This window comes from Podarcis gaigeae, assembly GCF_964106915.1.
Source record: "Podarcis gaigeae genome assembly, chromosome: 2".
Lineage (NCBI taxonomy): Eukaryota > Metazoa > Chordata > Lepidosauria > Squamata > Lacertidae > Podarcis > Podarcis gaigeae.
Window position 1 is genome coordinate 36746118 of NC_139679.1, and position 14680 is coordinate 36760797.

Below are 14680 nucleotides of genomic sequence, written 5' to 3' on the forward strand. Positions count from 1 at the left end.
AACAATTCTTTGTTAAGCGGAGGGGTGGGGAATTGGTGGTCCTCCAGATGTAGTTGGACTCCCATCAGCCCCAACCAGCATGACCAATGGTCAGGGATTATGGGACAATCAGTGCATAACTGTTTGAAGATCTGGGCACAGAGAGAGTTCCAGATTCTGCACCTACCTGAATTGGGCTCACCGCTGGATGCTTCAATTCGACCATCCTCTCTCCATCATCTTGGAGGGTATTCACATATTCTTCTTGGTTAAGGAGTTCATTATTTTTGAAATCCTGCAGGGGGATCAGAAGGAGCTCACTATATAAGCACTTTGAATGCTAAGAGGTCCTTTGCATTTTAGGAGAAGCAGTAGCCCCACCTGTCCTGGAAACTGCCAAATCTACCGCTAAGCTTAGTTATTAGATGCCTTTACTGACGTCAGTGGGGCAGAGAAAACTCCTGCTGCTCAGATTTTCATATAAAAGTGTGTGAGAGAGATAAATGATGCATTAGAAGACAAAGAGCACATTTATACAATCTCTTCTCCCAATAAAACAACTGGAAAAATGTGAAGTACATGTAGCTAGAACTTTCCAGATGTGCCCCAGACCCAATTGGCTAAGGAAACCAGGGCATAGATTATAGTGATAGCTTATGTCAGCTGAAAGTGGTAGGACTTCTGTTCCCAAATCCCCATTCACAAATGGTTTGCATGCAAAGAAAGAAGCATCTAGATGCAAAAGTATCCGTTTTCCCTTTCCTCATTGCTGGCTCTCTCATATACACAGATACCCATGCCACAAAGCAGCCTGGAACAGGTTCCCCAACCATTTATATAAAAGTTTCATAACATGGTCGGTAGCTTCCTCCATCCTCCCCATTTGCATTTTCTCTCCTCAATGTTTCCATGCTTGTGCGGCACTTCGTAGCTCCATAAAAGGAGCACTAGAGAGCATGCATGCTCAGAAGAAACCTAAAGGATGGTTTCCTCTGGGGTCCACCCTTGTTCTGTTGACCAAGTCAGAGTAACTACAAACATGCCCAACTTCAGAGAGCTTCGACTAACCAGAACATATTGAATATACGTTGGGACTCTCCTCTGAGTGTGTGGAATCTGTGGGACTGAGGTAAAGGGCAACAGCAGCAGCAACAGGCCCAGTTATCTGTTTAGTAAAGTGATGTTCAACACTGATAATTAAAAGGACTCCTATCAAATCCAACTATGCTATATGTTGGTGCTGTTACACATAAGAATCATTGTGAGCTAAAAACCACTTTGGAAAGTAAATAAAAGAAACCCGCATTCCCTGACCAAAGTCTTATCCAAAAGGTTACCATGGGTGGCATTCAACAGTTTTATTCAGAGCAGATCAACTAAAATTAGGAATGTTCATTGATTTCAATGGGTATACTGTGAGTAAAACTTAGTTGAATACCACCCTTTGGGCAGGATTCTATGAACAAGCCTTGCTAGGCGAAGCCCACACAATAATGTCCACTGCATGCAGGACATGGCTCCCAAAATTGGTTCTGCGGGTGTTGAGGGAACCCCCAGAACACCATGTAAGGGAATTCTTCTGTCTGGCAAGTCAAAATTATTGTGCTTATGGAACCCTTGCCAAAGCACTATGTTGAAGTGTTCTCCAAATCTCCTGTTCTTCCCTACCAGGTGCTTTTGTTTTGCAATGCCGTCACTTACCTCGTACGCACGCCGCGCAGACTGGGGGTCAGCCATCTGGTCACTCCAGTCCTGCCTCAATATCTTGTTCTGCTGCTCTGTGAGGTAACCCAGCTCCTTAGTGCAACCCTGGAGGTGTGTATAGAGGCTGCCCAAGCTCTGGCCCCGCCAGATAGAGGCTTTCTGTCCATTTGGAGAGAGAGAGGAGATTTCAATGCCTTGACGGCAATTTTAACTTAGAATGCCTTTAGCCTGTTTTAGGGAACGTGGTGCGTTTCAATTCTCCCTCCTCATAATATAATTTGACACCACAACAACTCCATGAAGTAGTTTAGAATGAAAGACAAAGGCCACCACTGAACATTTATCATATGAACCTGGATCTCCTCCTACATCCAGCCTCAAAACCTCAGTCCAAAAACTTCCCCATAGAGACGCTGGCTACTGTGAGGATGGGTGACTGAAATGAAGGTGTTTGTGCTCAGTGAGTCATGTGGCCTGTTTGGTTGCTTGAAGTGGGCCCTCAGGTTCCGGAAACCATTGTGTGGAAGGTGCAGAATTTAAATACTGCACCCAGGGCATTCAAATGCTTTTCTTTTCCTCACACTTCCAATTACACATTCAGTGCTTCCTTTATGCAAGGGACCAGGAACTGTAAATAAGGTACTGGGAACTAGTAACCAACTTTAGCTTTGTAGGGGCGTACCTAGGGGTTCACCAGGTTGGCACCTCCAAGGCTGCAGAAATTGCACCTCTCCACTCTGCCTTGGAGTGGCTAGGAGGCCACCTGCCCATTCCCCAGGCTATTTCTCCACAGCTCTGGGGTGGTTGGACCAGGCGCACAGGCTCCTCTGGGCGTCTCAGAGGAGGAATCCAGTTGCTGGTGTGGGCCTTCACAGCAGCCCTGTGGGGACCCCTCCCTAGGTGGCCAGCAGCACTATTAGTAGTGTGAGTGGAGCACCCAGCATGGCTCAGAGGGAATAAATAGGGAGACAGCTGGAGAGAGTTGCAGGAGGATGGAAAAGGAAGGGATAGGGAGGAAGTAGAAGGGAAAGCAGCAAGCAGAGGAAGGGAGACAGGAAGCAGGCAGACAGATGATGGAGGACGAGGCGGAGGAAGGAGAAGGGTGGCAGTATAGCAGACCCAATCCCGATGGCTGCGGAGAAAGTCACTGGCACAGTGTGAAAGGCAACAAATAGCAAACTTTTTGAGTGTGGGGTCCATGGTCCCTCCCAACTTTGAAGGTTCCAATATAGCTTCTTGCCAAGGGTGCAGAAGTATGCCCAGCAGTGGAGGAAGTCGCTCGGGCGCCTGGGGCTGCGCACCCGGGGTGGGGCAAGGGCAGGGCACCCATAGGGGTGGGGCGCACCGCGAAGCCTCCAGATTCTGCCTGCCTCCTCCCACTCAGTTGCCCTACAGCTGGGGGGGGAGGCAGCGGGCGGACCGTTTGGGCAGCACAGAGCCTGCACGCGCCCAAGCCACCACGTCTCTCCCGGGAGAGACGTGTGGCTCGGGCGCGCTACAGGCCCCACGGTGAGTGCCGCCTGGCATTTTGTCACCTCCCTCAGTGGTGGCACTGGGGGTGGCCTGCACCCACCTTCCTCTTCCTCTGGGGAAGCTTTGTAAGTGCTTCAGGAATCGACTAGTCCAGGTTGGGGTGCAGCTAAACATGCCTCATTTTCCAAACAACGCCCTGCCTGAACCTGACAGTTTTCTTTAAAATACAAAAGCCTCTTTAATAATCCATTTGGTTTCTTTAAAAGGAAAAATAAGTTACCTCATAGAGAAAAAGTGATGTTGTGGTCTATGGATTAACACAGTAAATTCTATTCTAGACATATTGGAAAAGATTCTTACCAGCAATTTCTTGTGCCGGCTCCTTAAATCTTCTGCTTCCTATTTGTTTGGTAAGGAGGGCAGGGAGAGGGAGAGAGAGAACATTCACAAAGTAATTGATTATAAGTTTTAAAAAAGAATTTCACAGAACTATAGAAAGTTTTATTTAAAAAGCAGACCTTGCCTTATTGCAGGCAATTGTCAGGGTCCAATATATGTACTGTAGGAAAGTCAGTGAAGACTTATTTTATACAATTTGGATTCAAGTAGAGTCTTCTGGCTTTTTAAATAAATTGATGCTAACAAGTTTATTTCAAAATGCTGGTATTCTGTGTGTACTAATTCAGTGTTTATCATTTTAATTTGAATCAGATTCAGGAAAGTGATGCTGGGAACATTGAATTTTGAACATTGAGTGCAAAATTCTGGCTTTGTTTCATCCTTTCAAAGCAGATTACTCATAGCTTTCTTTTTAAAGAATGGCAGCAGAAAGCTATCAATTAGCTAAGTCGACCTTTACTTTTGGCTACCAATTAGTCATCACTATCAATTAGCAATTTTACTTTACTAAGGTAATTAAGGCTTAGTCTGTTTCTGTAGGCTGTTATTATCACACAGTTCAGTAATAGGGCAGCTGAGGTACAATGTCCTAAAAAAGGCCACATAATCACATAATGTCCCAAATGTGTAATACTCTCCCCCCAGAAGTCCATTTGACACCTACAGTGTTAATTACTTAATTAATCAATGAAGCATTTATTGACTGGCTTTCATATAAAAATAAAAATGTGGTTTGCATAATAAAACAGTAAAATACCTTAAAAACAAAAACAAATACCATAATTTTTTGAAGAACCAAAGCTATGTTTATTTAAGCATCTTTCATGTGTTATCTTTTCAGCATCAGCTCAAAACTTCATTATTTTCTCAAGTTTTTAACTGTTGAGATTTTATAGATCTTTTATTTATAAGATGCTGAGCCTGTGCTGGACAGCGCAATATATTGTATGGAATTACTTGGATGTATCACTGATGTTTTTGTTCTGTTTTGAAGAAAGTTCTGCAAGTAAAGTTTTGAATAATATCTAATGGGTCTGGACAATGTTTCATTTCAAAAGGAGTCAGTTTTTATGCACCCAGTTGCTTCCAGCTGCACAATAGTAATATCTGCAATACTCTATACAACCTCGGAATCTGTACTGCATGGTTGAGGGAACACATTCTGGGGGCACACAATGGGGTCTATCAACAGAGTTGGAAAGGTAGATGAAATATGCAATTTTACCGGACTATGAAGGTTCTTGATCTGGAGTCCATATGCTTCAATTTCCTTCTGAAGGATGTTGTGTTCTGCTACCTGTTTCTCCAGCTCTGGCATAGTAGGTCCATATTTCCCTGCATCAATTTCTTTCTGCAACAAAGCCAGTAAGAGCACTTTAAGGGTTACCCAACTGAGAAAGACCAGTCCATTCCTCTAACCTCCTACGCCAAGATCTGTTCCTCATGGTAGCTGCCAGCAATAAGGACCCCATTACCTTGTGATGTTGGAGGTTACTGAGCACCAGAACAACAGAGCAGGAGAAAACAGAAGAGGGGAGGCAGAGGTTCTCAGGACAGGTTCAAAAGGCCTGGTGGTTTTACCAGCACAAAACCATTATTGGTAAAACTGCCCCCCCCCAATAAACTTTTTTCTGCCATGAAGCTTTTCAGACAGAGGAGAATCCTTTGATTCAGGAGGACCTTAGGCTGTGTACACAATATACCTTTAAAACACATTTAAAGCACATTTCCCCCCTCATAGAATTCTGGTAGTTTGTTAAGGCATACTGGGAATTGTAACTCTGAGGGGTAAAATACAGTGCATAGAATTCCTTTATGGGAGAAACATGCTTTGAATGTGTTTAAAGGTATAGTGTGTACACAGCCTTAGCTGTTGATTTTACAAGGAAGCAGGGCAGGAGGAGAGTTAAGGTTCATGCAGAGAAGAAACAGCTGAGTAGGCTTACATCCAAGACAACAGTGTGGCTGGCAGCAGCCAAAATATATTCTAGCTCTGCAATGCAAATGCCTCCAGCCATTACTCTGCCCATAGCTAGGACACCAGAGAAGAGAAGTGTGTGTGTGTGTTGTCTTCCTCACAGACTTTATTAGGGGCCCATAGAGTAAATAGGAGATGTGGAGGGAAGCGTAGACTGGATCATCATCCAAACAGGGAATTTGACTCCCCCTGAGTCAGGGGAGGAAGAAGTCGGTTGTGCACTAAGGAACCCTGTTTCATCCGCTGGTAGATCATCATAATAATCAACAACAACATTATCAACAAAGTATTATTATTTATGCCCTGCCCAGCTGGACACCAAAAAGCTACAGTGATGACAAGGCAACCCTCCATTCTAAAACCTCATGTCTAGTGCCAGTAGTTGAAAGCAGGTCTGTGGCAAAGGGTATGTTCAGTAGCAAAACAGCTGCCAGTTCATCTTGACTACAAGCCTGGGGCATTTATTTCAAAGGCACTATTAAAGCAGCTGCATCTTCCGGGTTGCTTTAAGATATTTGCAACATTAAAAAAACTTTCTCAGGTTTACTGCAAAGAAACTGCATTTAACAATCCAAACAAACCCCCTTCTGCTATAGTTCCTTCAATGATGGCAGTGACAAGAGGGCCTAAGGTTGAGATCCAAACCATAGCTACTATGATGACCAGGTTGAATTCCCATCAAGTTGTATACTGGGCCATATCTGAAGATGGTCTCATCTGCTATCAATGATTGAGCCAGGGGAGGTTATTGTTTGTTACTATGTTATGTATTTTTGTGTTTTTATATAGTTAACTGCCCCATGAATCTTTGGATGAAAGGCGGTATAGACATTTAATAAATAAAAATAAAATCCTCATGAACATAACTACAACTTCTTGAATCATGCCTTTTGTTTTCCTTAGTGGAATTAATGTTCACCTTTATTAGCAAATCTGCTTGCTCAAATCAAATACCAGTGTATCCAGTTAGCAACCTTTACCTGCTTTTGTTCTAGAATTTTTCCCCAGTCCACTTTGGAACCAGCTTCAGGAAGTGTGAACTTTTCATACAGATCTCGATATTCGGCACATTGGTGTGTCACTCGGCCGTGTAGCTGCTTGATGCTTTGCAAGAAAGAAGGAAGTTTCTCTGTTAGAAATTAGGTCTCCCAACCTAAGGAAGATTTGACCAGGACCACAATGAAAGGTTTGGTCTGGAGTTTATCACCTATTGATGTCAGTCAGCCACATGGGTTATCATTAAGGATGGGAGAATCTGTCAATTTAAGTTTATCAGACTTCCATTTTAGTGTAGACGCCTCCTAATATACACATTTTTGTATACACATTTGCCTAATATACAGTGATACCTCGGGTTACATACGCTTCAGGTTATAGACTCCGCTAATCCAGAAATAGTACCTCGGGTTAAGAACTTTGCTTCAGGATGAGAACAGAAATCGTGCTCAAGTGGCGCAGTAGCAGCAGGAGGCCCCATTAGCTAAAGTGGTGCTCCAGGTTAAGAACAGTTTCAGGTTAAGAACGGACCTCCGGAACGAATTAAGTACTTAGACTGAGGTACCACTGTACATATATCTTTCTAAAGCGTATTTCCCCATATATTTACATTTACCCTAATTAATTTCTCTGCTGCTTTATGCATTTCTGAGCAACTTTACCTTAGTACATGCATTTTTGTACACATATCTTGGGTTGGGGAACCACACTGCAAAATTCAGAGAAGTGCAAATTTTGAATAATAGAATTGTAAAGTTGGAAGGGAGCCTGAGGATCATCTTTTCCAACCCCCTGCAATACAGGAATATACAGGTGTCCCAAATGGGTATGAAACCTGCAACCTTGGGATTATCAGCACCATGCTGTTGCCAACTGAGCTATCCGGGCATGGTTGAATTTCAGTCTGTACATTGTTTTGGAAGGTGCAGATTTGGAAGATTCACCTTAAAATGCAAACTGAATCTAATTTGTGCCTCATCCCTAGTCACCATGCAACTAGGGCCAGGGCCTTTTCAGTACTGGCCCTGACTTGTTGGAACGCTCTGTCACAAGAGACTAGGGCCCTGCGGGACTTGACATCTTTCCGCAGGGCCTGCAAGACAGAGCCGTTCCGCCTGGCCTTTGGTTTGGACTCAGTCTGACCCCTATGTTTCCCTCCCCTTAAGGTTTTGATCTGTGAGCTACTATTAAAATGAGGCTGCATTTTAAATTGTATTTTGACCCATATTTTAAATTGGTCCTCCCATTATGTTTTTATTGTAATTTTACTGGTGTTAGCCGCCCTGAGCCCGGCTCTGGCAGGGGAGGGTGGGGTATATATATATAAAAATATTATTATTATTATTATTATTATTATTATTATTATTATTATTATTATTTAAATTTAGTTCAGAAGGGTTTCAAACAAATAGAAGCATTACAAACTCACTCTTTTTCAATTTCCAAGGCCTGAGGGTGCTTCAGACGTTTGACTTTGTCCACATCTAGGAAGAGGTCCTTCAGTAGCACCTCGGCCTCTTTCAGGTTTTTGGCATTCTCCTGCTGGAACTCAAAAGGCTTGTTCTGTTGGCGGTAACTGCTGTCCTGTAATCAAAAAAAGTGTTGGTGCATAAATGCCATTATCCATCGGAGATGGTAGGAAGTGGCTGTGAATCATGAAGCCAAATCTTACTCTTGAGTACAAACAGGCAGCTCTCGGTATTTTCACAAACTTGAGGAAAGTGTTTTTCGTTACGCAGTGCATTATCATTAATTTATAGAAATCACTGCCAAAATATACACTGGTAGCCTCTAGCTTAGAGGATTGAAAAAAACAGGTGAGACAAATTTATGAAGGATAGACTTAGCATGCTGAGGGAACGACAACAGATGATACTTCCCGAAGGCATTGGGTTGGAGACAAAACGATGTATTAAAGCTCTTGTACACCACCTAGACATTGGATGTGCTTATACATATGCAGCTGAAAGTTCAGGGTTTTAATGCTCTACTCAGGGCTTTCTCCAATACCCCTTCATCTCTAGCACATAGTGTGGGTCTCATATCAACCTCCCAAATTTACCTGCTTAAGTTTGTTTTGTGTTTCAAGGATGTCCTTTTCCACCTGGTCAGCATTTTTTTGCATGCGAGAGATGAGCACAGCCAAGTCATTTGTGCTTGAGGATCTGAGGACAAGAACAGAGAAAACAGGTGCATACAAATTACAGTAGTTTGCTCAAAGTTTTCATTTGAGTCATGGCCCGATTAATCATTATGTAATTGCCAGATACAGGTGACTCTCCACTTACATTCTGGACACCCCCCCCCCCCATAAATGAAATGCACGTAAATGGGGAGTCCTAGTGGCTTCTCTGTGTATCAGCTGAGCAGCCTCAACAAAGCCCCGCTGCACCTCCAGCTCACAAGGAGACCCTCCCAGGCCAATAGGAATGAAACAGATCCAAGTCTGCTGTTGAGAAAGAGTGCCTAACTTTATTGCTGACGTAATGTGGAAATGAGATGCATTTTGGAGTGTTTGTGCCCAGTAATCTTCTGGGTGACTGCACATAGTCAGAAGTTCAGCAAAGCGATTAAGCTTCTCATAGCAGACAAAATGTAGCAGAGGTTGTTTCCCTTGGTAAACACAAAACACACTATATACATATTATACACAGTTGCTAGAAGAAGGCGTCTTTCTCTGAGCCTAGAGAGGGTTTTCAGCTTTCAAAGTCATCGCACATCCAAAGTCCAAAGTTGCGAATGTCATGCAACTTCAGTCAACTGTTTCTTCTTCACAAGTCTTTCCAGTTCTGACCAACAATCTGTCTCCACAATTCTCCACCAGCCCAGACTAAGAAATTGCCTTCTTCATACACTCCTATACCCACAAATTAATACTGTGGATTGTCAACAGCCTGACAATCCAGACACAATGTTTGTTTGACCCAGTGATGACTTCCTAGTGACTTCTTGAGAACCACCTAGGGTGTGTTACGTTATATGTTGAAAAGAGCAATAGTTGATTTCTTTCTCCCCTCAGTAATGAGTAAAGTATAAAAACTGCAGTGAATGACATTGCAGACTATATTATAGGGAGTCATTCTAATGGAAAATAAAACTATTTGTCTCTGAGAAGAGATACTTGTTATCTATCAGAAGCACCTATCGTCCTATATGTGTTTTTTAAAGAACCTACTAAACATACTTTTTGGTTACCAAAGCTTTGTATTCACATTTTGAATGGAAATCATTATTCACAAATATACTATATACCTATCATTCAAATGTTACAAGATAAAAATATCATTACACGACAGCTTTTGAACAATAAATACTATTGCATAAAAAGGTAAAATTCTCCTCCATCCCTTCTAACACACAATGCTATGTCTTTAGCATGCACAGATTAAAAACGGTAGCATAAACTTTGAAAAGAAATATCTGAAGCTAAAGATTGCATTAATTCATCCGGAAGCTAGCAATTGGTCAAGGCTCTGTGACACATGTATATGCATTTAAACACATGTTTTTTTTTGTCTCCTGTACTGTGGAATTGTAAGCCAAAATCAAAATAAACTGGCTTATTTCAGACTAATCAACAGAAAATAAGTGTGTGCATGCAGGAAGTCGTAGCAATAAAAATGAGCTGATGTAATGAATGTCTGAGAAACAGTTGTCCTTTGTTGCAGAAAAATGACACAGGTATGTACCATCAGAAGTATTCAGTTTTCACAAACCCTGTCTTCAGGCACACCCTTTCATTACTGCTAGCATAAATCAATGGCGAAAGAAGAAATTAGAGTGCTAAAATTTAGATGCCTTGGAGAAGTCCATGAAGGGCTCTGTACCATTTCAGTTAAAATGTTGAGTGGCCTTCCAAGTTTAGTTTCAATTTAGGCTCTCTGATCTGTTAATCCGGCTTTTCTAGAGCAGCAACAAAGGCTAGAATAAATTAGTGAAGTGGAATGGAGCAAAAAAGTGATTATGCGTGTTGAGTCATCCTTACTTCTTATGGTGGATTATTACTCTCTCTCTCTCTCTCTGTTCCACCTTAGTAATTTTCCTTTTAAATTAAGCTTGGACAATTGTGGCCTAGTGTAATTTAGTGTAGGCTGTAAACTGTTTGTGGTATTATTGCAAACAGTTACTGTAAAGAAAGTGAGGTGTTGTTTTTTTGTGGGATTTTAAAAACTATTACATGCTGTAATAATAATCTTGTTTGTAGGATGCACAGGGAATTTTTATTGATGGGCTGCTATAGAAATATTTAATTATTATATGGATAGATTAGATAGATAGATAGATAGATAGATAGATAGATAGATAGATAGATGATAGATAGATGATAGATAAATAGATAGATAGATAGATAGATAAGATAGATATAGATAGATAGATAGATAGATAGATAGATAGATAGATAGATAGATGATAGATAGATAGATGATAGATAGATAGATAGATAGATAGATAGATAGATAGATAGATAGATAGAGATAGATAGATAGATAGATAGATAGATAGATAGATAGATAGATAGATAGATATAGAGAGATATAGAGAGATAGATAGAGATAGAGATAGAGATAGAGAGAGAGATAGAGAGAGAGAGAGAGAGAGAGAGAGAGAGAGAGAGAGATAGATAGATAGATAGATAGATAGATAGATAGATCTAGATCCTTTCAAGGGGGCTTTTCTGTTTCAGGAATGTCACATTTTCTTAGCACTCAAAACAGCAATATATATCAGATTAAATCTAAGCTAAGTCACTGAGCACATCCAATGACTTCCATGAGCCCAACAGAACTCCCACTCCCTCTCCTCCTCTTTGCTCTGCCTCCAGATCTGCTGCGGAGGGTTGTGAAAACCCCTAGAGCAGATGTGGGGTGTGTGGAGAGGAGAGGGAGGAGACATTTTGTTACAGGAGCAGAAGTTGTTCCGCCCACACAGCTGTATGCAACCAATTGTTCCTGTGCAAAACTTTATTCTCTGTCACTGTCAAAGAAGGTGGGTGGTAATGTTTGGTGAGAGAGGGCACACACACAACCAAGCTCCCATTTTCCTCAGAGATCACTAGTCCTACCAGTTTTTTGCAGAAACTGGTTTAACCTTTCTCATGTCAATTGCACAAGTCGCTTGCCTCTTGCTGACGCCCCACTGGCTCCCCATCCCTGGAATGAGGAGGAGCCGTTGACGGCAAACACTTGGACACCACCCAGAACTTCAACTGTTGCTTGCTGCCAAACGAGAAGGAATATTAGTCATTACCCATGCGGCCTCCCTGACATGTTGAGACAGCCCTAGAAAGGTATTTGCTTTTCTGAGTTCTCTTTCTGCACCTTGGCCAACAGGCCTAGTCAAGGGAAACTCAATGTATCAGGCAGCTTTGCTCATACTTTGCAATTTATGGTATGATATGTATGGCAAGAAACCACAAAGTATTGAAACTCAAGGTGTTTTGGTTTCGGATAAAACAAACTAACCCAAGAACCAAAGATCAGCTGGAACGAGATGCTTGTGGCTCATAGAACACTTCCTTGTTGTCTATTTGCATTTTGCCATGTGATGCTTGTTTAGAAATTCTCAGGACTGGCGATAGCATCTAGCATCCTTTCACGGCGCACTGTTTTTGACTCTGCCTCCTGTTTTGGGCTTCCTGCCCAACATTTCCCACAGTGCCCCAGAAAATGTCATCCAGCAATGCTATGTCAAATGCTCTGGGGCATTGTGGGAGATTTAACATGGCAGTCTTGACCCAGGCTCATGCTAGGGGAGGTTCATGAAAGTCACCCTGCTGTGGGTAGGGGGGGGCTGCTCAAACTTCATGCTGCCCTCTGCATGTGAGAGTACACCACAAAAGATGTTCCCACACATACTAAAGTTATCCCAACAACCATCTACCTTCCTAGATTCACAGCCTTAGCAAAACCCATGTAGCAAATTTAACCATCACCAAACTTATATCAAAGGTTTTCCTTCAAAGTGAACCTTTTAATCGTGTTCATTGCCTTGACCTCTTAAGAGGCATGAGCGCAAAGTGATTATTAAATCCTAAGTCTGGTAACAACTTTCTCCAGAACAAATACATATTCTGTGCTTGCCTCTGTGTAACTGGCTTGATGGTAATTCACTGATGATTCTCTCTAATTGGCTTTATTAAGCGTGCTTGGTGATCATCCAGGATAGGTCAGCAGTTACCTGCATTTTTTAAACTACCACCCCACAGCTTTTTGTGTTTAATCTAGGAAGTATATTGGCTTTTCTTACTTGCCGTATTTTTCTGTGTATGAAAGACAATGGTCCCCCCCCTTAATTTTTTGAGTAAAGAATGGGGGGGGGGTCGTCTTATACACGGTTTTTGGCAGGGTGATCAACAACTCCAAGATTGCCCCAGAAAAGCTCAACAACGTTGGCAACCAAAAAATACTGATTTCTTAATTTAGGGTTCAAAAAAATAGTGGTTGTCTTATACACAGAAAAATATGGTATTTTTAGTTAACCAAATGCTACCTGTGCACCCTCTCTCTCAATTAACATTCTGATTCTGAGCAGGATTTTTAAAATTAAGTATGTTATACTCTTTTATAAAGGTAAAGAAGCTTCATAAATACTCTCTGATACAGACCAAAATTCAAGGCCTAGATGACATCCATTTATACTATGTTGTTTTCTATGCCTAATTCTGGGCTTGTCATTCTGCTTTATTAATAGTTTCTCTACTGTCCTTTTTCCCCCCAACAGGAAAACATAAGGCGGCTATTAAAATAAAAAGATAAAATGTACTCTGAAGTCCCTAGTGGAAGGGACTTCAGAGTGCGGAATGGCTTGCCACACTGGTGACATCCAATGAAAGAGGAGCTAGCTGACACCTGGAACTACTCGATTTTTCAAAAGAACATCAATTTCATTTTCTGAGTTAAGAACTGAGTTTAAGAACTACGTGTATATTTCACCTAGATTCCTTGACCTGAAATATTTTGTTATTCTGATACTCTCCCCAGGAAAAAAAAATGGTTGGGTTGAACATATTCTGTTAGACCATGCCATCCATATATATATATTCCTCTGTAATAATAAGTGAACCAAGTGGTTTTTTCCATGACCATACATTTAGGGCTTTCAAGTCTAGAAATGTGCAAGCAGCCCTGATGCTGTCTTCACTGGATTGGCTCAGAAATGAACCTAGAAATTCTCCCTTTAAAAATAAAAATCAATTAGCTTCTAAAGCAATACAACTTACTAACAACTTCTGCACACCCATGAGCCTCCTAACTTTCTTGCTCTAACTCATTCAAGTTTAATCTGTACCAAAAAAAGCTGTCAACTGTTTTCAGAAATGATGACACCTCATTAGAATTTGTATGTGTGTCTTCACCTTTCCATGCCACAATAAATGTTGGCATACAACTGTCTTGAGAGACAATGGAGTATGCCTCCAGGGGTGATGTCAAACCACTGGAAACAACAATAGCCATAATCTGCCAGCATCACACCCCAGCCCACAACAGGTCACCTGCACAATAATTGTTCATGTGTTTATTCTCAACTCCAACTCACAACAGCTTTAAGAATCACAAACAAGCTCTTCCATGCTAGCTACCAATGCAATCACTTTTGCATTCAGGTGACGGTGCAAATTTGCAATGCACCAAAAGGTTATTAGGCAGAAAGGTTGCATGGGCTACGGATGTGAATACAGGCTTGGTGACATTAATAAAATACAAGCTCCACAAACTGAATGTTGTAGCGATTGTGCCAGGAGCTGGAAGGTTATTAGAAGCCTCAGTTCCTATAAATGACAGCATTCATTTCTTCCTTATTCTTAGGTGAAAAGATCAAGCAGCTAGGAGCCATGACAGGGCACAGTGATTCAACTTGTCTCAGCTATGGGTGATGTCCTATTAAGTCATACTCAAGAATATGACTGACACTGAATATCATCATGAATAGCTTGTCAAATAGGGAAAAATAAGGGCAGGCTTAATTGAGTTAATATTTATGAGGCATTTGGAAGTCACTAAGCATTAGACAGATCTTGGACATACTGCCTTGACTTTTTGAACCAGATAATCCTTTCGTTTTGGATTCCTATCGAACACCAGCCATCTAAAACATCAACCTGTCTTGGCTGTTTATTTTTTGCTTTGGGCAACCAAAGCTAATTTTAAAAGT

General features: G+C 41.6%; 1 protein-coding gene and 1 long non-coding RNA gene across 4 annotated transcripts in view; one reads left to right on the forward strand and one right to left on the reverse strand.

The window, feature by feature from the left end:
* EVPL (envoplakin) overlaps window positions 1–14680 on the reverse strand; it is a 48689-nt gene that overhangs the window by 18398 nt on the left and 15611 nt on the right. For all 3 annotated transcript variants that reach the window (XM_083725586.1, XM_083725587.1, XM_083725585.1), the window contains 7 exons: window positions 8592–8694; window positions 7959–8113; window positions 6514–6637; window positions 4781–4906; window positions 3517–3555; window positions 1681–1842; window positions 167–274 (listed from right to left, as the gene is read on the reverse strand). In XM_083725586.1, the coding sequence (XP_083581712.1) occupies window positions 167–274; window positions 1681–1842; window positions 3517–3555; window positions 4781–4906; window positions 6514–6637; window positions 7959–8113; window positions 8592–8694 (817 nt within the window). The remainder of the gene's footprint in view (window positions 1–166; window positions 275–1680; window positions 1843–3516; window positions 3556–4780; window positions 4907–6513; window positions 6638–7958; window positions 8114–8591; window positions 8695–14680) is intronic.
* Window positions 1–14680, forward strand: part of LOC310838414 — a 47684-nt gene that overhangs the window by 214 nt on the left and 32790 nt on the right. The gene's annotated exons all lie outside the window — the stretch shown is intronic.